The 22872-nt window shown below is 32.8% G+C and overlaps 1 protein-coding gene across 1 annotated transcript; it reads right to left on the reverse strand.

Moving 5' to 3' along the window:
- Positions 1 to 14120: 14120 nt before the first annotated feature.
- LOC124364902 (transmembrane channel-like protein 7) lies at positions 14121 to 20980 on the reverse strand. The gene is made up of 3 exons (XM_046820708.1): positions 20773 to 20980; positions 19945 to 20045; positions 14121 to 16781 (listed from the first exon to the last, which is right to left on the reverse strand). Exons 1-3 carry the CDS (start codon positions 20789 to 20791, stop codon positions 14928 to 14930), a joined length of 1974 nt encoding a protein of 657 aa, XP_046676664.1. The 5' UTR covers positions 20792 to 20980; the 3' UTR covers positions 14121 to 14927.
- Positions 20981 to 22872: the final 1892 nt, after the last annotated feature.

The following is a 22872-nucleotide window of genomic DNA, read 5'->3' on the forward strand; positions in this document are numbered from 1 at the left end:
TAATGTTTTAATTGTCAAACCACTATGTTCCTTAATATGCACAAGTTACAAAGAATAGCGTCACTTCAACAAAACTAAATACTGATATTAATTTAAATATATAAATAGAAAAAAATGTTACATTAGTTTTATTTCAATGTACTATAATAACTTAGATAGATATTAACAATTTGTCTTAAGTTATTCTTTAAATTAATTAATTCCATGAAAATAATTTTAAATCAACATAGATAAATTACCTTCTTTTAGATAAACAGATCTGTTTCCTTTATGAATTTTGTTTGTAAATTATATAAATATGTCATACCTCTGTACGAGTATGTTTTTTTTAGCATAGGATAAAAAAGATATTTTTACATGAATTATTGATTCAAATATATGTGATCCATATATTGTCAGAATTCCAAGTTCAGAAAAAATATAAGTGTAACAGAATCTGAGAATCTGTACACCTTAAAGGTTTGATTCTCAAATATTTTTTATTTAGGACCAATAACCTATTTAAATTGCTTATTAATGATCATTTACTCCATAAATGATTATTCCGTGAGCTAAATGTGAGTGTATCAATGAGAAATATAGCAATTTAAGTGAATTTAAATTACTACTTTTTACCATTTGTCACAAGACCAGTAGACATTTGATTTGTAACATGATCTACATGTTTATTCTAAGCTAAATCCTTATCTATTAGAAGTCCTCAAAACTGTGTGGTCTATTCGTTTAAGTCTGCCATTGTCTAGAAAAATGTCAAGGTTTAAATTTGGTCTAGATTGATTTGTAGGAAAAGAAATAGAATTAGATTTGTCTGAATTTAATAAGATTCCTTCTGTCGAAAAACCCCTTTTCAGCATTAAAATTTTACTGCTACTGTTAAAGTTTGTGTGGTATAAAGCTGTTGTCTACTGTTATTACAACCCATTAATGTGAGTATTAGCATTCTTAAACACAAGATCATAAACATCTCTCGGTCTCTCATGTCTAACTTCATGTGGCTGTCATAGCTAGTCATTATAGCCTTTAATATATGCATCTCCATAATATCATCTTTTGAAGTGTTAATTTGTTGGTTGTAGGTTTTCTATGTTTTTATTTTGAGTTCACACTCCTCATACGTCAGAATAGATCTTAGATAAAAGCAAGAAACAACCAAATTTGGATTTATTTCACATTAATAGTTTAAGAGAAAATATTGTGATGGTCAGTAAAATTGGTACAATGACATAAAATTAGTTCATATTATGATTAATTGATAAATAGTGATAAAAAGTAATTTTAACTTACGTTTTCAAAAAAAAAAAAAAATCAAAAAAATTATCAGTTGCATCAACAGTTAGAATTAAACTTAACCACAGAATATTTGTAAGTCAAATCTCATTAACTGGAGACTGAGCTCTTACATCCATGTACTTGCTGTAGTAGTACATGCTTGGTTCTGTGAAGTGGTATTCCGTTTATGACTCTCCTTCATAATCAATTCTATCTTTGATTGCATTAGTTACACAAGAGATAACTCGCCTAATGTTATAAACTGAGTTATGGCAAAAATGAGTGTCCAGACTGCCATATGTCGAGTGAGAGGTCAGGTAGCAAATATTTGAACTGTAACAATCAAAGTTACATGGCCCAGATATAGCGTCAGTCCTCGGAATTAACTGCAACAATCCCCTGGATCACAGCACACCATGTCCATATGAACGATTTATTTCCTGTGTAACTAATACAATCAAAGGTTTATACTTTTTGGCAGTCAACATTTCTGTTCATAAGTTTGACGATCGCATAACAATTAATTTGTTAAATATCAGACATGTTTAACCGTATCCTTTAGGGTTTGACAGATAACAAAGAAGAGAGCAGATAATAGTAATTGAATCATTTTCTTTATAACATAACTATAGAAAATCTCTTGAGTCAAATTATTCTTTCAATTCATTCATCATCAGTCATATACTTCAAAGAATATTACTACAAACGAAAAATTTCATATGTAATATAATACTTGGTTTTCTCAACCATGCCATATATATCATACTTTTTGAGTATTGAGAAAGGTATTAAGATACAAGTGTGAATTTCATTAGAAAATTTATTTGGCACAAATAATAACATACAATAAAATAAGCAAACAAGTATAAAAATACATAACGAAAATTTGGTACACATAATTTCTTCATACTATCACTGAACTCATCACAAATAATAAATCACAACCTTTATCATAATAAAACAAACGATTAGAAACTGGTTTACAATCTGACTAGAAAAAAGACAAACTCATACAACACACATAGTGTATGATCCAATATATTGAGATAAATAATCTAATAATACTTTGAGCATGCTATACATGTAAGAACCATGAGTATTAACAAAACTGTATATACAGTACATCTTATTTAGCAAATATTCTATAGCAGATTTCTGTATTATACCAGCTGCACAACGTACCTCAATTGAAAGGTTCTGATGTATATCTTATTAGTATATGGTTAGTTCAAAAATAAAGATTTAAACTAAATTTTATCTGCCAAAAGACAAATGAGCTGCTGTTGAGTTATAACTAAAAAACATTAAACATAGTAGATATTTATCTTAACATTCTTGCAGTTTATGATAATTGAGTTCCATAAAAGATTAACTCATACAACAAGTATCCAATGACTTTTTTCACGACCCTGAGACAAAATTAACAAATGTTGTGACACAAAACGTATCCAGATGGTTATCACTCTTATAAAATATAGTACAGGAACTGAATATTTATTGCTCCTATACAGGCAATTTTGTTTCTTGGTTATTTTTTCCCAATTTTAATAAATAAACTGATACAGTGGAGTACCAAAGAATGTAACGAAATAATGACTACAAGGACAAATTTGCTGCCTTATGACCCCAAAATAAATGGAGTTTTCCAATGGACAAAGAGAGACCTAAAGTCTCTAGGACCTTCTCATCAAGAGTTATAGCACAAACCTTTTTTTTATTAGAGGCAATTTATTATTTTTCTAGACTTTGTATGTTTTGAAAGTACAAGATGTTTTATGAATGCAATTTTGAATATTGTATAAATTTTAAAAGTGTAAGTATATATAAGGCCTTTGGCCAAGATTAAAAAGACTATCTTAAAGCAGTTTTGAAATATAAATGTTTAATTAAAAGTAGAGTACAGAACAGAGATAAACTTGGTAAGGCTGGGTTTACCTAGCCAAAATGGTTGATTATCACTAAGCAGACAAAATCAAATAGAAGTTTTTGACCAATTTTATACTCTATAAAATTCCACATAATAGGATCAGGTTTTGCATATTGTAGCACAAACATCTTGTATACACAAATACAATGCATACACAATATATGATGCCATTATATCAGAAACTGACAATTTATCTCTATTCATTTTGGGATAAAAAATAATTTCAACTATTTTAAGTACTTCATTGAACTGATGGTACAAGCATTGTATGTCTAACCACACATTATAATTACAATCCGTCAAGTTAACCTTCTATGGGCTCTGTATGTTTCATAAACCTTGCTACGTTTTATAATCTGTACATTATTGTAGTTCAGAGAATTCACACAACTGACACTTCAATAAAGCATGTTAGAGAACGGTAAATTATAATATCAGTGTCCAATACAAATAGCTGATAAATTGCTATATAAACTAAAATGCTGGTAAAACCCAAACAAATAAACTAATCTTATAAAATAAATACTGTGCAAATGCAGAGATGAGATGAGGTAAATACTTATAACAAAAGGAGACCATTGGAAACAATTTCAGTCATTAAAGTTGCTATAGATGGAGAAATATTTAGTGATTACCAGACACACAGATTAAATCCAACATTACACCAGGGTTATTATATTAACACATTTTAATGATTTAGATGATGCGTTTCCATATTTATTGTAAAATCTATGTTACATTGTAAAATGTATGTATCTAAGTGATATATGATACTTAATTTACATACACTGTTCTCTCTCCTAGGTTAACTAAAATCAATTGATTAAGTATGCATTCAGAAGCCACCATAGCTGATTTCTCTCAATAATGATATAAGTAAGGTTCTCTTATGATGTCATTATCCAAGACCGATAAGACTTAAACCAGTAAAAGTTAACAAGGCTTTAAATTATTTTTGCTTGTGCATAAAGTATTATTTTTCTTTGTGAAAATCATTTTGGTTGTCAATGCCCTTGGTAAAAACTGATACTCATTTTTCAATAATGTCAGATGGCTATACAAACGTAGAATCCTCTTACAGACCATATGACAAACAATACACAAAGTGTAACAAGACAAAAAAGTAAGCACATTTACATTTTCAATATATGGGATTCACACGTATCTCCCACTTCTAGATTTGAAACATTTCGAGACAACACACCCACAGGCGCTTAGCAAATAGAATATATTTTATTGTGAAGAATAATATTATCATCCAACCTGTGCTACAATTACTGCAGGCAATTATTAAGTTCAGTTAGCAACTATTGTTTTGTCCCTTTCGTCAACAACAGTCAGTAAGTCTGTTACTAATTCTGCTTACTGCTACAAGCTTAGAAATAGAATAGAATAGAATATTCTTTATTGCACATATTCTTGGAGAACAGGGCAAAAGTCATGTTTATGTTACAATTGGTGTATGAGTTAGTGTTTGCCACAGAGGCCGGAAATGGTGGCAGACCTTGAATGGTTCAAACCGGTGAAGCTGAATCTTACTTTGTGTTCAAAAACCCATAAATTGATAATCTAATTAGCAAATTATTGTATTATAATAATATTTTACTTGGAGTTAGTATTCTTTGTATTCATTTTTGTGCATTGATGCAAAACTGCTGCGAGTATTTGCGGATGACCGCTGATCTGTTCTACACAAATTACCGATCGCTAAAATCGTAGATAAATAACCTAAATAACAAAAATTTGACAGAAGGACAAAAATTGGATTGGTAGTGATTTTGTTTAGATCATAGGTTAAAAATAAGCTATTTGGATTCTAAATTTGAGAATCGACAGATTTGCAATTGGATTGGAGATTCAAAAATTCTGGATTTGCCCATCACTAGTTCAAACTAAACAAAATGGCAGCCTATATTGTTCTTTATATTCAGTGTATATTGTCAGGGTTTTACTATTTTTAGTTTTAAATCGCTGAAATTTTGTATGAATCATTTGATTTTGGAATTGTGATATTGTGTTCTCTTAATAGTCCTTTAATATAACCTGACTTGGTCGTCGGCTATGGTGGCCATTATTCCGCACTTTCCTAACCAATAACAATAGTCGATAATTTCTGTTACAAACACTGGCACAAGTGTGAATTGATTTGAATTTGACTTGGATAAAATGTGTTAATAATTTTAATAAATCTGGTCTCCTTGCTAAATTTCATTAAAATACTGATCAAATTATACTTATGATGTTACAAATGAATTTACTTTTAACAATGGTAATAACTAATGCAGTGATATAACTATAAAGGTAACATGTTACAGTATCTTACGATTTCTAGTACAAGATCATCCAGAAAGCTAGACCTGATGTACTAAATTAAAACAAAATTTTCTTCGTATTAACTCTTAGTTATCTTAATAATCAACAATTCAAATGAGGTACTCATTAGAACAAGTAAACCATTTCAAAGCTTTGACTGTCTTATCATGATTTTGATGCCAGACCTTTCCACATTTTCAACATTCCCAATAAATAAAATACTACATCTACAGAATATACAGGGACTTGCTTTTCAACTCCTGGAAAAAAGTCTGCAAGTCCTGATTTTTTGGAGTTGAAAGGGTCTGGAATACTTGAATATGTTAATAGAAATAAATGTTTGGCTAATCTACAGTATTTTACAAACACTAACAGGACTGATGAATTCTTACTGGTTTTATTTGTATTTCACTTCTCATAGTATTTACAAATGTTTCTTATTAACCATGTTTAAGCTTAATTATTAACTGAAAAAGTTTTTGGACGGTAGCAGTTTATATATTTTGATGATAATAGAAAATATGAATGGATAGCAATAGCCACTACTCACATGAAATGTGGCAAATTTAAACTTATATTAATTACAATAAAACTTGAATTATATATTCTGATGTTTTATGATCAAATATTCTGACTTAAACTTTGCATAACAGATATTACCAATTTCAAGGTAGAAAATCGATAGTGTGAATAAGAAATTTGGGGTAAGATAAATTGTGATCTGTACAAAATGTAAATTTTAATTAACCTAAACAATTTCAATTTACTTCTAATTGACAACAGACGTTATTCCTTATTTATATGCTTTTAAATTTTTAATAAGCCTACCAAAAGAAGTTGGAATATAACATAAAACAGTATAATATTCCTAAGTGCAAACTGTATATATGAAGTTATTACAGCAATTTGTAATGTATTCATTGTTTGTATTACAGTGATTCATTTGGTATTCTTATTTAAATAAATGTAATAACTGTTTTCATTTTTGTCTTTCCTATTTTAATAACTACTATCTAAATAAATAGGGTTAATATTTATTTCTTTAGCGAAATATGCTGACACACACCAAGTTAGTTCGAAACTAAACATGAAAGTATAGTGAATTGTCAGTTCTAGTTCTGAATAATGAAAGTATAGTGAATTGTCAGTTCTAGTTCTGAATAAGATGAAAGAATCAGATTCCAAGGCAGGCAGGTCTGTAAATAATGGTGAAAACAATGTTCTAGTCTTGAAAATCCTAAACTAACTATAATAAGGAACTGTTTGTCATCATGCACATTAATTCGGCCATTTTAAAACTTAATGCACTACTGACGCACTCTATCTTCAGTAATCACATTGTTCTCATAAACTTAACAGATAAATCTCAATTGGTTTATTATGTTTAGCCAAAAAAAAACGTATTACCGACTGCAATTCACAACTTGCAGGATTTTAAATTGTGTCACACATTCTAAACTGCTGTACGACAGTACTTTCTCACTAATACGACTGTGTAGCTATTGAACGGAGAAACGCCCTGACATCAAAATGGCCGCAATAGTCCTGCCCCTAGAGGCTACAGAGTGAAACGTAATCTACTTTCTGGATAGCCCTTGTACCTTTGTGATCTTCAGAGGTATACTTTTGTGCATTTTTTCAAGACCTTTTTTTCAAAGGCTTATAATTGGTTTAAACTTTTTTGATTTGCCAATAAAATTAATATCATGACCTAGAAATTCTGTATTTAGTGATAAAGAAAGAATAGAAAGACAAGACCTGATTTTGCTGTGATAACTCTCAACTAATAGTAGAATAGGATGACACAAGCACGCTGCCATGGTAATGCAGGAACTTTAAGCAGTATAATACTACAATTATCTGTTGTTTTCTGGATGATCTCATAGAGTTACAATATAGTAGATCCAAAATATGATTTTATACTAGTGTAATTAATTTGACATGTACTACTATCTTAATGAGATTCCATTTGTAGTTTCAAAATTATTTTAAATTGAATAATTTTGTTATTGTAATGGCTATAAAATTACTTACAGAACTAATTAAAAAAATATTAGAATTTATATGTAATGAAAACGTTTCTTAACATCCAAACCAAACAAAACTTGCAGTGTGTTGCTTTGATCTTTTTTGACAGGGAATTGTAACTTAAATTTGCCAAAACTTTAATACAACATGATGAACTCAGCATGAGCTATATCTAAATGATTGATATATTGAACAACAGTACCAGAGCTTTCTTCATCACATTTCAATCAAGTTACTATACATTTCCATACATACCAATTTCTTGTAATATACAAACATTAAGCTACACATTTCTGAATTATTTAGGCCACGTGAAAGTCATCCCACTGTGACATCTAGTTATATTTAACACCTTTCTTATATGTTTACCTCCTATATCAGGAAGGAAGGGCCAAGACAAATAATATTCATATAAACAAATACTTTAACTCCTTTTTACAAGGCTTTTATATATGGTATATATATATATATATATATATATATATATATATATATATATATATATATATTATATATATATAATATACCTACCTGGTACCTAAGATCTAATTTTCCTGGAAATTGTTTTTGACATCACTTCAATATTATTTTGTATGCTTTATTTAAAAATATTCCTTAAAATGAGGTATGTGATAAGTATTCTCGTACTACAGTGTTACTTGAGAATTACAACAAATGTTTTTCATAAACATTGATTGGTTGGTATATCTGCCAGCAGTTCCATATTTTGGACCAAATTTGTAAATTATATCTCAATTGGAGTTCTGCTGCATGGCAATTTTGTTTGAGAAGGACAATCTCAATGAAATAAAAAAGTTACTACAGCCCCAAAAACTACAGTGGAATACTATTAAGGAAAGTGAAAGTCCAGCTGTTTCAAGAAGGATATCGACCACCGAGGAGTGTTATTGTTCAAATAAAACATTTCTTTAGTTGAGCCTATTCATTTTTACTGAAAAATATAAATATTTTTATTACCATTGTCCAATCCTAATTTTCAACAATGACAAATTAAATAAATGGTAGTACAGTAGAGTCCCGGTAATCCGAGGTGAATGGGACCGAATGTACCTCGAATTGTGAAGAACTCTCGAATTATACGGAACACTTTGAGAAAAATTGGGTTATAATTAGAACTGAAGGCAAACAAAAGAAATATGCTTTTATTACAAATACCAGCATTAAGAAATTACTTACAGAGGTCCAAAGATGCAATGTTTACTTAAAAAAACTGAGTTTTTTGTTTCACCACACTGTAGCGTTTGCGGGCAGCCATGTCTCTCCACCGCCGAAGCAATAACGTGTCTGCCGCTGTCGCCTCTGCTTGCTGCTCTACGTACGTAGCGCAGGGCCGCATCAAGTGCCGCGTAGCCGTCGCTGTGAGTCATTTCCGGGTCTGTCTCCTGCACACTTTCTTCTTCCTCACTCCCGTCAGCTGTCATGTCTGTGACCATCTCAACTATGGTGTCGTCTGTTGTCTCTAACTGTTCGTCCCCTCTCCAATATCAGTTTGATTTGTCCCATTGCAACCAGGAAGTCTGTTTATTACATTTATTAACGGTAGATCGTCATCTTCATCATCATTTTCAATTTTACACACTCCGATTTTCTTCCATGATTTCTGGATTGTTTTTCTGGTTTAATTTCGCTCCAAGCTTCAGCAACCAATAAATTACATCCTTGATTGTGACTTTTTTTCAGGAAAATCTTTTATGGTTGCCCTCTCCTTCAATTGTTTGAAACATTGATTGCAATAAACGGCGTCTGTACTTTTTTTCAAAGTTTCAAGTACGCCCTTGGTCCATAGGCTGAATGAGGCTGGTCACGTTCGGTGGCAAAAACATCGTGCGTATGCCATCGCATTGCAGTTCCCCTTCATCTGGGTGTGATCCTGCGTTATGAAGTGTTAAGATGGCTTTAGAGGGTAGGTTTGCTTTTCTTCAAAAACTTTTTGGTTTCAGGAACAAATTCACTAAAAAAACCAGTTTTTAAAAATTTGTTTGTCCATCCATGCGTTTTTTTGGTTTGTATAAGTTGCTGGAAAGCGTTGAAATAGACGTTTTTAAACGCACGAGGCTTAGCAGACTTGCCAATGACAGTTAGTTTTAATTTATGGCTTCCCGACGCGTTTGAAGCGGCTAGCACAGTTAGTCTCTCTTTGCTTTTTTTTTGACCCGTAGCAGCTTTTTCCTCCCGTGAAGGTAGAGTTTTTTATGGCAAAGTTTTAAAATTCAAACCAGTTTCATCACAGTTGTAAATCTGATCAGGTGTTAAATTTTTCACTTTTAAAATGATGTTTTAACTTTTCACAGAACTGAACAACTGCCTCGGAATCCGCCGAAAGTTTCTTCTCCCCACAAATTTCTAACTGCCTCACGCCATAACGTTTTTTTCCAACGGCAAGCCATCCTACACTTGCCGTAAAATCTTCCTCACCTTCAATGATTTCATTGCGAAAGTACAATGCCTTTTCCTGTAAAATAGGTCCGGAATAGGACCACCTTTGTTTTTCTTTGTTGACAAAACCATAAAAATAGGGCTTCGCTATTTTTTTTCATACTCTGCTTTCTTCATAGACTTTCCGCTCATTAGTACACTTTTCCGAGCACTTTTCTGATGCAAACTTTTCAATTTTATCGCGATTCCTTCGCCAGTCACCAACTGTCACTTCACCAACTCCATACTCGGCAGCTAATTTTTTAAACGTTTCACCTTTATCAAGTCTTTTAAGAGCTTCTAGTTTTGTTTTTATCGGTACAAACTTTCTTTTACTTTTTGAACTCATAGTTTACTGTACAATGAACACATAAACACTTCAGAAAATACTTTTTTTTACTAAAACTTAATATTTAGACAACAAGTACTGTACGTTGTAAATAACAGACGGTAAGCGCACTGCGATCGTAATCTAAAACAACCGTACCGCAGTCGAACGTGATGAGCAACGGACTGATTTATTTTTAGACAATACGGGGCGCGATGTTCCGTGGCCCTTGACAATAGGGTGGGGGTGGGGCACTGCAAATGAAGTGGCACTGATGAGTCAGACTGCCGGCTTCTCCAAGTAGCCTATAGGTGAACCGCTAATAAAGAAACCTGCGCAGAAGCAAATATTTGAGCAGCACAGCGCAGAAGGGGCCCCCCTCCGGCGGGGGGGGGGAGTGGTGAGTGGGCGGAGCATCTTCTTGTCAGCTGTTTAAATCTTGTCTTGCTCGCGCCATATTGTTTATACTGCAGTTACTTACTTGGACCGTTCAATTCGAACGAGTCAGTCAGGTGAACGAGTGATCCGGGTCGGAGTGTTTCAAAAGACCCGTTCACTTTGAAAGTTTTGTTCAATTTGGCCTGGCAACTGAATAAATTTGATACTTGTTCCAAATCAGGTGAAATGAAAAAATGAAATGAAAATGGTTTATTTTCTTAAAAATAGTACAGTAAAACACATAGCCTATACAAGTTTTGCAACAAACGTAAGCAAATATATACAATGTCTGAAATCATGTATCAGAGTGTAACAATACGGTACTTATACGTAGTTAATTATTTCTTATTATAATAAACCTTGCATTAATTCTATTTAATTCAATTAAATTTGAAATAAGAAGAGTAGTATAACCGGGATGAGCCTATATGGGCCTAGGACCTGTGCGTAGGCTCTGGTCATGAATATTGGAACTCAAAACTAATAATATAGAACAAATAATATAAGTAAAAAATAGTAGTTTAGTAATTTTTTATATTATTAATGGTTTTTAGAATTTATTTTTAATCCGGCTGGATGGCAATGACAACAGTGACCACGCAGGCAATTGATGAGTCACATTGATAATGATACGTAACCGAGTATAAATCTAGTTTTGCTGCACTGTCGTATGAAGTATTAGTTATGGTAATTATAATAAAGGACAGACCGAATACAATAAATAGCGAGGAAGGGTTAGAAGTTCAGCGATAACAAGGGACTATAAGTATATATACTTCTTCGCCATCTAACAATAGTAACCCATCCTTCACACGCGTTTTTAAACCAGTAAAGATTAGGTAATTGCAACACAGAAGCGAAGTTGTAACTCAAACACACGTTACAGTACAAACTTGAGAAATGTAATACAAATTTGTTTTACACTGAATGTTTTTTTTAAATATAGAAACTGTAATGACGACTTGTTGCGAGTACCCGTGTATTATGAGTATAAGTTCTCAACGCTAAAATAGTATGAAAATTAATGTATAAGTAAATAAGAATGGTTTTGATGACCAAAATTTCTTATAGTCATTAGTTCTTCCTCGAAGAAAATTAATTCTAAAGAATATGTTGTAGGTACTCTAAAAGAACATTATTTTTAGTATTGTGTTTTGTTCAAAAAATTAATGGGCTCAAGAATAGTTTTGAAAGCAGCACCATGGACTATAATACCAAATGAAAGTTGGGATTGAACGAAAGCAAAATAGACCACTTTAATTTCCTTATCTGTGAGTACTTCTCGTAATTGTCTGAAGGCAAAAATGTACTTGCGGATTTTATTTGTCAAAAAATGAATGTGTTGTGATTTTTTTTTAATATACTTGCAGGTATTGAATATTGCCCAAGAGCGAAATTTCCTCTCAAACTGGATACGTAACGTATAACCTCTTGTAACAGTCCGTAAGTTAAAGATCGAATGAAGCCTATAAGATCTGTCTTTGAAAAAAATTGTTACATTTGAGCCATTAGAGTTCGCCAAGTTCTGACCCACATTAGTAAAGAATTTATTAAATTCGTTAGCTACTTCAAGCTTAATTTTGTCATTGAATAATTTGGTATTTGGCAAATATTTATTTAGGGAAGAAACTTTGTTAACCCCTCTACCACTCCAATTTAATTAAACCCCCCCCAAAACATATTTAAATCCCCATTAGCTTGGTCGAATTTATCACAAAAATAATATTTTTTAGTTGCTTTAAATTTCTGCTTTAAAATGTTCCTGCAATTGACATAGCGGGTTTTAAGCTCCACATTAAATGGTTGCTTTTTCACTAATTTACGTAATTTATCTCTTTGTCTTATAGCATGGACTAAATCTGAAGTAATCCATGGTTTTAGCTTTTTTTGACCTCGTTTTAAATTTATTCGATTGTCTATTGAAATTGTAGTTGTAACGTAAAAACATTAACATTAGTGCTGTTAAAAATTGATTGCCAATTAGCATTTAAAAGGTTATCATGTGGTAACACATGGTCGATATAGGTGCGATGTGCAGGGTCGATCTGAGAGGAAGCGTTCTGTGTAGTAGTGTGCGTAATATTATTTTAATGACTCAACCTGGGTATTATGAAAAGTGATGGTAAACTTAATAGATTAAATGTTTAAAATGTGAAATAATCTTATTGTAAATCAAAGGCATATTAATCAACCAAGTCCATTGTTCTTAAATATTAACGTTTAAAATATTTAGTAATGCATATAGTAATATACAGTTAATTTTTGTTAATCATTTCTATTAATAATATATATTTACATTTACTAGATTCCTGAAACAATACATTTATTGTTATATCTAACCATTCACTCTAAAATATGTTGTTTCTTCCTCTAATCCGAACACATTTTTTGCAAGCAGATCCTTTCGTTCACTTGGGTCATTACATCCAGTCGTTCATTCGTTCATTTTGTTCAGTCAACACGATGACCGGTAAAACACGCTCTAGCGGGAAGGCTTAGTAACTCTGTACTGACCGGTTCAACTGAACGGGTCGCAGCAGTGAACGATACCGACTGAGCCGGATTAGTCAGTTGACTTTAATTAGATTGAAATGGAGTTGAGCGCCGAGCAGTGGTGGGGATGCTTGGAGGGGCGGCGGAGGGATATTTACCCCACCCTGCGTGAACTCAAATCAACCAAGGTTTTTTTGTTAGCGGTTTACCTATAGCACTCAGTTTTACAGACATGCGTTCGAGTGTGTTGTACAAATATGTCAATATCACATTTTATTTTTGTACATGTGTTGGCTCGGATTTAACGGAACCTCGGACTATCGAGACTCGAACTATCGGGACTCTACTGTATTAAAATTAATGATATAAAAGAACTGATTCTTTAAATTAATTTATATTAAAATGTTACGCAATTTCACTCCAAATCAGAATTATAAAATTATTGTATGACATTACTGGTAATATTTTTAACAAAGTGGTTTGCAACACCTACTTTGAATCTTATTAACTGGAAGTAGTAAATGTATATTTAACAGAATTTGATTCTTTTATGAAAATATCAAATTTCTCTAAAAAAATAAGGGTTTTTAGAAAGTTAATTAAAAATTATAAATATAGTCCTCACATTTTAAAAAAAAGCGCTGAAGGTTACTTGGTTGTTTGAAGTTTTGAAAAATAACTTTTCTTACCATGTTTGACCTAAATAATGTTACTGAAAAAGTTTTGATTCAAAACGTTTTTATCTGGCCAACGAAAATCAATAGTCCAAAAGGTAAAAACAAAAAAGTCTAATTAATATCCTTAAAAGCTTTGAATGTTACCTTTATTATTTAGAGTTGTGACAGGGGTGGGTTGTTTTATTTGCGTCATGTAGAGAGTGCACAGTGGTCTGACTTCAAAGTCCTTTTTATGTTACAACTAAACTTGTCATAATTACAATTTACCATTTGATAAATTTAAAGTAGGGCACCTGCCTTGATTTGATTATGAATTCCATAAAATCTGTAAAAATATACAATGCTGGTACAAACAATATTTTTAATATAGACCTAAGGTTCATGGATATGAAGGTAAATTGAACAATTAAATCTAACAATAATACTAATGTAGCTGCAAATTAAATCAGGATAGGAAAGAATAACTTACAAACATCACACTCACAAACTTGTCAGATAGAAATAGAAAAATTAAGACATATAATTAAAGCTCTATTAGTCTGTACACTATATAATGTTAATGTTCTAAGCCGATACTTTATCACACCTAAAACTAACAAGTTCTTTACTGTTTTGAGATAGTAATAAAAAGCACTAAGTTATATTTACTAATCATACATATATTAAAGAGATAAAGTCCACTTAATAATATAAGGTAAATGGTTATGTGATCCAAATGAAATTCACATTTTTGAAATTTTCTTTGGCAGTGTGCGTTTATACATAAGTAAAATAAAAATCCTCTGTAAATATCAAAATCTATAGAGTATTTTACAATGATCATTAAATGACTAACAACACACGATATAAAATGTATATCACATTAGAAAACTGGCTAACTATCCATATCATTGTGTCTTTGGCCTTCTTTGAGCTCTGCTTATGTCACACTATCCAAGCAAAATACAATACAGCTTTTACTAAATTAAAAAAAAGAGTTAATAATGGACACTTTAATACATTTACATTAAATTGGCACTCAATTGGTCGGCTCTATAGAACGCACTGCTTTGTGACGTTCTTGCTGCTGTTTTATGAAAGCGCTTAATCTGTTCAAGAGAAATTGTTTGTCATGGCCTTCTAGTACCAGCTGTTTTTTCAGTACAACCACCATGTGTTTGTTAGCTGCTGCGACCGCATAGTAGTAGTACAAGCAGAGAGTCAGAATTACAAATGCAGGAATGGCGAAACCTGCAGTCGTGCAGAAGTCTGCCAGACTGCGGATCCAGCCTGGAAGGTTGCTGAAGGTGTGTTCCATTACTGACCAAACCGTTGCCATCCCCTTAAATGGCCCACAAGATTTTGAAGGCGTGGTTTCTGCAACTGTGTACGCCCAAGGTATGACAGCAACAGTGAATGAAATGAGAAGGACTGACATGAACATAGAGTTGGAGCGAGATGCCCGATAGATGGTAGTAGACGGGGAGCAATTTACTAGGCACGCAAACTTTTTGATGTAAAAAGTGCTCAAGAAAAGTACAGTAGCAATCGCAGGCAACAGAGGAGCGTAAAAACTACCGAACCAGCAAAGAGTTTGGCAATAGACGACATCCAAGACGTGTTTAGGCAAATCAAATTCTTGATTCCCCAACCAACGAGCCAGACGGCACCTTATGTGTTTGCCGATTAGCATCCTCGGAAAATTGACAAAGAGTGTCACCATTATGTTGGAGAAATGATCGAGGATCAAGAGTTTGTACAGCTGCTGGCCAACATAGGATTCCCAACAAGGAGGGGTTTGACACTCCGGGCTCACACACTCGTCCTGCTGAACTTTACACTTGATGAGTACATGGATTGAAGCGAACAACACACTCAACGATGAGAGTCGCAGCAGGATGGTACGGAATAAGGTAAACCTGATGACAAATATTGGACTGTAATGTTCAAATGTGACAAGATAGTTGAAGACGACCGGCACGACTAAGTTCAAACTTACAATGCACATTGAGGGAGCAAATTCCACAATAAATGTCTGAATGCCTCCGGTCCTTTGAGTGTTTGCTGATATTTGAAACGTGACATATATAACTATCCCTGCTAAAATTAATATCAACAATACTGTTAGGTTCACTACAGTACGGACCATGACTAGTTTTATTCGTTCTTCTTTGGATCTGTTACGTTTTTCTTCCTCACGCCGTTCTGCTTCCAATGAAGCTTTGATTTCATGATACAGGGCCTTGTGTTTGATACTTGCCGACTGCTGATTGTGAATACAGAAATCCCAGCCGGCAAACACCATATTGCAATAGTGGTAGAATTGTCCTTCTCCTTCAATCAGACGTTCCTTAAACCCGTGCGCGGCACTCTTTAAAATTGCTACAAAACTCAACAAAAAATAGCCAACCGCTGTAGAAATGTAAGCGAGAGCTAGATTGTACTGAAAACTACCTCTGAATACCATGCTTGGATACATCCCGAAAAACAGGTAAGTGTTCTCCATCCATCCTGTTCCCTGTACAAAATCCAGAAGGGAGGCGATGCTGATACTTCTGTTCTTGATGTACTCCTCCGCACAGCACTCCACTATAGTAGTCACATTGCCCGGCAAACAAGGGCCCAGTTCTGGCACTTCCATCACAATCGCAGGTAAGAAGATAAAACTCATTATCATCAATGTTATCGTTAAATTCAAAAACATCAACCACTTTACAAACAGGAAAAATGCCACAACTCCAGTTCCGAAATTACCTTCTATCTTTTTCAAACTATACTTCCAAAGTTCTAGTTTGGAGTAGTTCTCTTTCCATTTGATTTTAAACTGTTCCCACATTTTCCTCCTCTGCCATTTGAACTGCTTTAGTCCTTGGAGACGGAAAGTATCGGCACTCTAAGGAATAAAACACTTCATCAAACTAAGTAAATCTAGGAGTATAATTCTGCTAAAGTAAAAGATTATAAAACAATACAATTTGATCAACAAGAATAAATAAGAAAGATTTCAATTTTAAATTATTGAGATTGATATTTTTAACTTAAATAAAATTAAATATTTCTAGATACGTTTTTTATAATTACTAGCTGATTGCTTTGAAGGCTATTCCTAAATATAACTTATTTCAGTTGTTCATTTATTAATAACAGTCATCTGAACATTTTGTGGTAAAATGTTCACAAATGTGCTTTGGAGCTCCAATGGCCTGCCATGTATGAACGACAAAATCTTCTCTAGTCAATGTTAGAAATGCTAGTAATGTAAGTGTCTCCCTGACAACTTAAATAGGCCACCCCAATTATCTAGAACAGGTCAAAAGTGCTGGAGTCCTTACCAGATCAGTGGCATAGTGAGTGCAGAAGAATCAGGTGGGTTGGACACACACACTCAGAGGAGAGAAATATAGAATAAAACAGCTAATAAAAAGAAAACCTGAATTGGCTTATCCACAGACAGAGTTGGTAGAGCCAAGTAAAATCTGATATGGATATAATTAGAAGTAGGGAGAATTAGGAGGAGACTTGTTCCTGTGGATACATATCAGGTCTGGTATAGATGGCTTTGGAAATAAAGTGAGGTAAACAGTGGTGAGAGTCAATGCTTCACTCAAATAGTCCAAGAGATGAAGAATGCATCATGCATATAGACCATACAGATGAACCATATCAACTATCTGCATCAAGTAAGAATTGCTGATGTCAGGTTCTGAACACAGTTGGAATCAAATGTAAGTTGTGCACGAAACAGCAGAGTTCAACTGGCCAATTTTCAGAGAATGCTGTCAAATTCCTAATTGAGACATTGATTTGCAACATTTGTTTACTGGTTATCGACAAAAAGGAGACTTCTCATATAATGTTTAATAATACTATTACATATCTTACAATATTTAGTTTTAACAATATGTAATTATGCCAATAATAAGCCAGCAATTAATTAAAATTAATGTCTACTCTCGGTTATTTTAAAAATATTTTACATTTAAATCATTTTTAATTTGTCCATTTTTTGTAGACCTATATTGGATTTTACATGAATAAAACTTTTTACAGTTTTATGTTTTATTTATTTATTTTACTTTATGTTTTTATTTTACAAACCATATACTTCCAAGGCCAAATTTGCAAAATAAAATACGAATCATAAAGTATTGTATTTCTGCTTAGTTACAGCAATTTCTTTCATAAGCCTGTTGGCAGGTTCAAACTCTCCTGAAAAAGTTTTATGTCACATTCTCATGCATTTACAGCTGAATACCATTAACAACATGATGAACCTCCTTCTGGAGGGCTTTAAAAGTTTGTAGACATATATCAATCAAATAGCTCCAGAGAAAGTAGTCTCCAGGTGTTAAATCGCATGATCTTGCACAGGCCAGTTCCGATCATAATTTGTTTTTTACTACACGTCCTGGGAACTGTTGGTGAAGCAAATAATTGCCTCCAGCAGTATGGCAGGTCGCATCCTCCTGCTGAAACCAGATGTTTTCCGCTCCCATGCCTTAAGTTGGGGTCAAAGAAACCCTTATCGTTTGCCGTTAATGTTGATCATTTACAGTTAAGGCATATTGTTTCACAGAGAATGACTCAATTGGCCCAAAAACCACACCAAACTGTAACTCGCTTTGGATAAAACCGTTTTCTTTAATGGGACTAAGATTTACATTTCCCCAAATTTTACAGTTTTGCTTATTTACGTAACCACTGAGGTGAAAATGGGCTTCAACATTAAAAAGTAATGTTTTTTTCAAACATCATTTCCACCCTGATTTTTAAGCATTCAATTTACAAAATCAAGATGTTTTAAATGACCTTTGGTTTGATCTCTTGTTTAGATTGAATTTCGTAAGGGAACAAGTGGATGTTTTTTGACAAAATTCTTTAAAAATTGCTTTAAGTAGCCTACACCTGACTACACTGACAAATCAATGTTTGGATTGTCCTCGACAGAATTTTAAAATCAATCTTTGGACATCTGACATGATTTATGTCCTGTCTCGGCCGACAATCATATGGAGCTTACGCACTGATTCAGCAAAACATTCTTCATATTATTTGTAATGCACTTTAGTTATCACTACATGTTGATCTGTCATGTAGTGATCCATGACTGCAAATGGGTCTTATTCCTAGTATTTGAAAATCACTGTGATTTTGTCACAAATTTAGTTTGAACTTTTAATCATTTTCTAAGACTCAATGCTTACATTCTTTTAGTAATTTATGTTCAAGTGGTTAGTTGTCAATATTTAGTAATTTGTGCTTTGCCTTATTATTACAACTTATAATGGAAAAGACGTTAAAGAGATTATATTAATAAATAATATCTTAGCGACAGTAAAGTTTAATTTATTGAATATTCAATTGTTGACAATAATAATGAAAGTCACATTAGTCCTAGACCATTGTTTGATATAATGTAAATATATTTCAAGTGATTCCATGCGTTTCTTATGTAAGGTTAAATATTTGTGTTCGGAAAGTTGAACATTTCAAAAAGGTTACAAGCATTGGTGTACTTCTGACTAAACTTAAAACTCTGTTAAAAACATATCTGGCTGTCACTGTTTAAGTTTATGCAAATAAAATAAATAAGCATGGTTTTGAATTCATTTTACCTCCTTAAAATAAAATAAAATGTGCTTTATTTTTTAGAGTGATTACATTTAAAGGTTTCTTTTTATTGAATTTGGTTTCCAGTATACTTATCAATTAAAAATAAAACATAAATTTTACTCAAATGTGTGAAATTATGAAACAGTTTAGCTGTTTTTATGCCATAGTGTTTAATTATAAGGCATAAGGCGTGGTGCTACAATACTGACATTGTTAATAATACTTATTAAAGTCTTATAACAATAATATGGTTGATCGACTTTACAGTAAACTAGTAAATTAGATGGCTCTTTTGAGTACACTAAGTAAAAGCAACATGTTTTTGCAAAAACTAATGATGGACAGAATACTGATTTATCATTGCTTCCAGTAACACTTAATTTTAATAAACATACAAATAACTATAACCATTAGAACGGCTGAAACCTATATTACATTGTTACCTGAAGTTTGGCTTTTAACTCCTTTTTCTGTGACATACTGACAGGCATGGCTTTGATAAGCATCATTTCTTCCCAAGTCCTTTCCTCATTTGACAGGTTTTCTGAAAACAGTAACAAATTAATAAGTGAAAAAAAAAAAAAAAAAAAAAAAAAAAAAAAAAAAAAAAGAAGGAAGAATATTTTACTGTCATTAAGCATTGAATGAATTAATCAACATACAAATAGCTCAAATTTAATTATTAATTTCTAGTATCCACCACTTAAAATGTTGAATGAGGCGGATGCCTTGCAGCACAAAGCCAGAAATAGCAGGTCCCACACAGGGTACGCCAGCAGTGAAGGTGTTGACTACATGTATTGTAGCTAGACAGTTATTGTACAATGGTTTAATTTTTCGAATGTCGGCTGTCACAATTTGTGTCAGGTCCGCCATTTTCTAAATGCCCCATCACAAATTACAATGGCTAACACGCCTCGGTTGAAATAGTTCCACCAGTTCTATTAGTTACTTGAGTGGAGGAAAACGGGGCTTCCACTTCCGACATTCTAACACTGAGGAGACTCCAGGAAATTGTTTAAAAACTTTCCTTTGTTTTTGAAAGAAACAGAAATGCATTAAAAACTACCTATGTAGGGCTGGATAAACAAGATCCTACTGTACTGTATTTTCTAATAGGTCTTTTTGCTATTACAAAACTCTTTTGGTTATGCTAGATACCTTTTTTATGTTATAACTTCATTTATGCCATTATGTATTTAAATATTGTTAAACTGTGTTAAAACAACCTATACAATAGATCAAATTGTTCAAGTGTTAACAAAACTTACCTGAAAGATCTGGCATCATAGAAACCTGCACCTCTGTCTGAGTGGTGCCCTGGCGGGCAGCTGTACTCTGGTAGACAGAGCGGGTGGAAGTCCGACGTTTGGTCGTCGCTCGGGTTTCCCCACTATGGCGCTTGCTTGTAGCTACATAGACATCACAAAATTAAGCAATTAACTTTTTACTAAATCTATACATTTGATGGTTTTATACTGTGTATAAAGTATCAATTATAAACACATGAAACATGTACTGTTATACAAACAAAATGGTACTTAAAGAAATATGTTACAACATTTTCGGCACTGATATATAAATTGCACGAAAAAAAAATATGATTACTCAAAACAATTACCACCTCTTAAAAGAGCAACTAAAACTGAATAAATATATTGTAATTTTCATATTCATAAATTCTAAAAGCTAATGTTTTTATTTTTTGTAAAGCGAACCATTTGATCACTGCTTGTGGTTTAAAGGGTTAAAATTAAAATTATAAGTAGATTTACATATATCTATAAAAACTTTCAGAAATGGTCTTTTTTTATCTCAAAATAATTTAACCCTTTGCATGCCAGCCCATTTTCCAAAAGTACTACCCAGAAACGCCAAGGGCATTTTCAGCAGTTTTGCAAGCTTTCACTAAATGTATCATAACTTTTTTATTTTTTAACAGATATTGATGATTTTTTTACCATTATTGTGCTTATAAAATGCCCTTGTTCTGTTGGTAAATTTTAGTTGCATAAATGTAATTTAAACTTATAAAAAAGTTAAAAATTAAAAAAAAAAATTTAAAATTTCCAAAAAAACATTTTTTTAGCACAAATAAGTGGTTTAAAAAAAAATATATGCTGATTTCCTGTTATATCCTAGTAAACTATATCTAACCCTTAACCTAATTACAAAATTTCAAAAGCCTACCTTATATAGAAGTCCAGTTATGATTTTTTTCACTAAATGTGACACGGGCACAGTTTTTGTAATTTTGCGTGGACGTTGTATGTAATGTTACACTATATTCACAAATCAATATTTGAGACTATACAAATCGGTACTTTGGGATTATACCAACCACACCAGTATGAAGAACACAAAAATATAAATTTATAGAAGCAAACATGATAGAACGAAAAAACAACTGTTTAATTACAAAATTACAAACTTACAAAGATTATCAATTGTTGATGAGGTTAGATTCGCTTAAACTTTTTTCAATGAACTTAGAACGTTATAAAAACGATGTATTTGAGTAACAGAACTAACATTCCATCAATCAACAAGCATTTCCAGGTATTGTGATCGGTATTGTGGTCGCTGTTATCTTATCTTTCTCGAGAATCCCGATTACGGCAGGCCGCGCGGCATCACATGATTATTTAAGTTTTTTGCACGGTACATAATTGCCTTTCCATTACAATTCAATTTATATTTCTGATCAGCCCCTCTAAAATAATATTTACTGATAGATACTATCTCGATGGATGTTTTTTCTTTCGTTGACATCAGCGCGAGCTTCGGAAGCACCTTTGGCCGGAGGCACTCGCATTTTGGGTGGCGGAGTTTGATCAAGAATAATAACAAGTTTTGTGTGTTTTTTTTTCAATAAAGAGTTTAGTTTTTGTTTGGTAATGTTTGTTTTTGTTGAATTTTTGTGTTTGGAGAAATGTAGGGGTAAAATACGAAAGTACAACAAAGCGAACGGGCGGCGAGACTCTGCAATCACGTTATCTACTAGACCACTCGACTTTGACTTCTGTCTGAGGATGGGGAGGGGTTTGCTCTGTCTTTTGGGATCGAAAAGATGTTTTGCTGATTGATTTTCTACCAAGAAGTGAAAACCATTAATAATGCGGCAAGGTATTGCGAAAAACTAAAGAAAACTAAGGCGGCAATTCAAAACGAACAGAGAGGAATGCTCAGTAATAGAATTGAGTTGCTCCGTGACAATGCTCGGCACCATAACCGCTGGCTGGTGTCATTCAAAACATTGGTTCGACAATTTCATTGGGAGCAGCACATGAAGCACGAGCTAGGCGGCCAATGCTTTGAACCCGACAATGAAGTGAAAACTGCCGTGGAGTTGTGGCTATATTCGTTGGCAG

Source organism: Homalodisca vitripennis, chromosome 6 (assembly GCF_021130785.1).
Source record: "Homalodisca vitripennis isolate AUS2020 chromosome 6, UT_GWSS_2.1, whole genome shotgun sequence".
Taxonomy (NCBI): Eukaryota; Metazoa; Arthropoda; class Insecta; order Hemiptera; family Cicadellidae; genus Homalodisca; species Homalodisca vitripennis.

Excerpts from the sequence above, each read along its gene's own strand:
- LOC124364902 (XM_046820708.1), bottom strand. Across the intron at positions 16,782-19,944 it reads AGTTAAAAGCCAAACTTCAG|AGTGCCGATACTTTCCGTCT; the intron begins GTAACAATGTAA and ends TTTATTCCTTAG.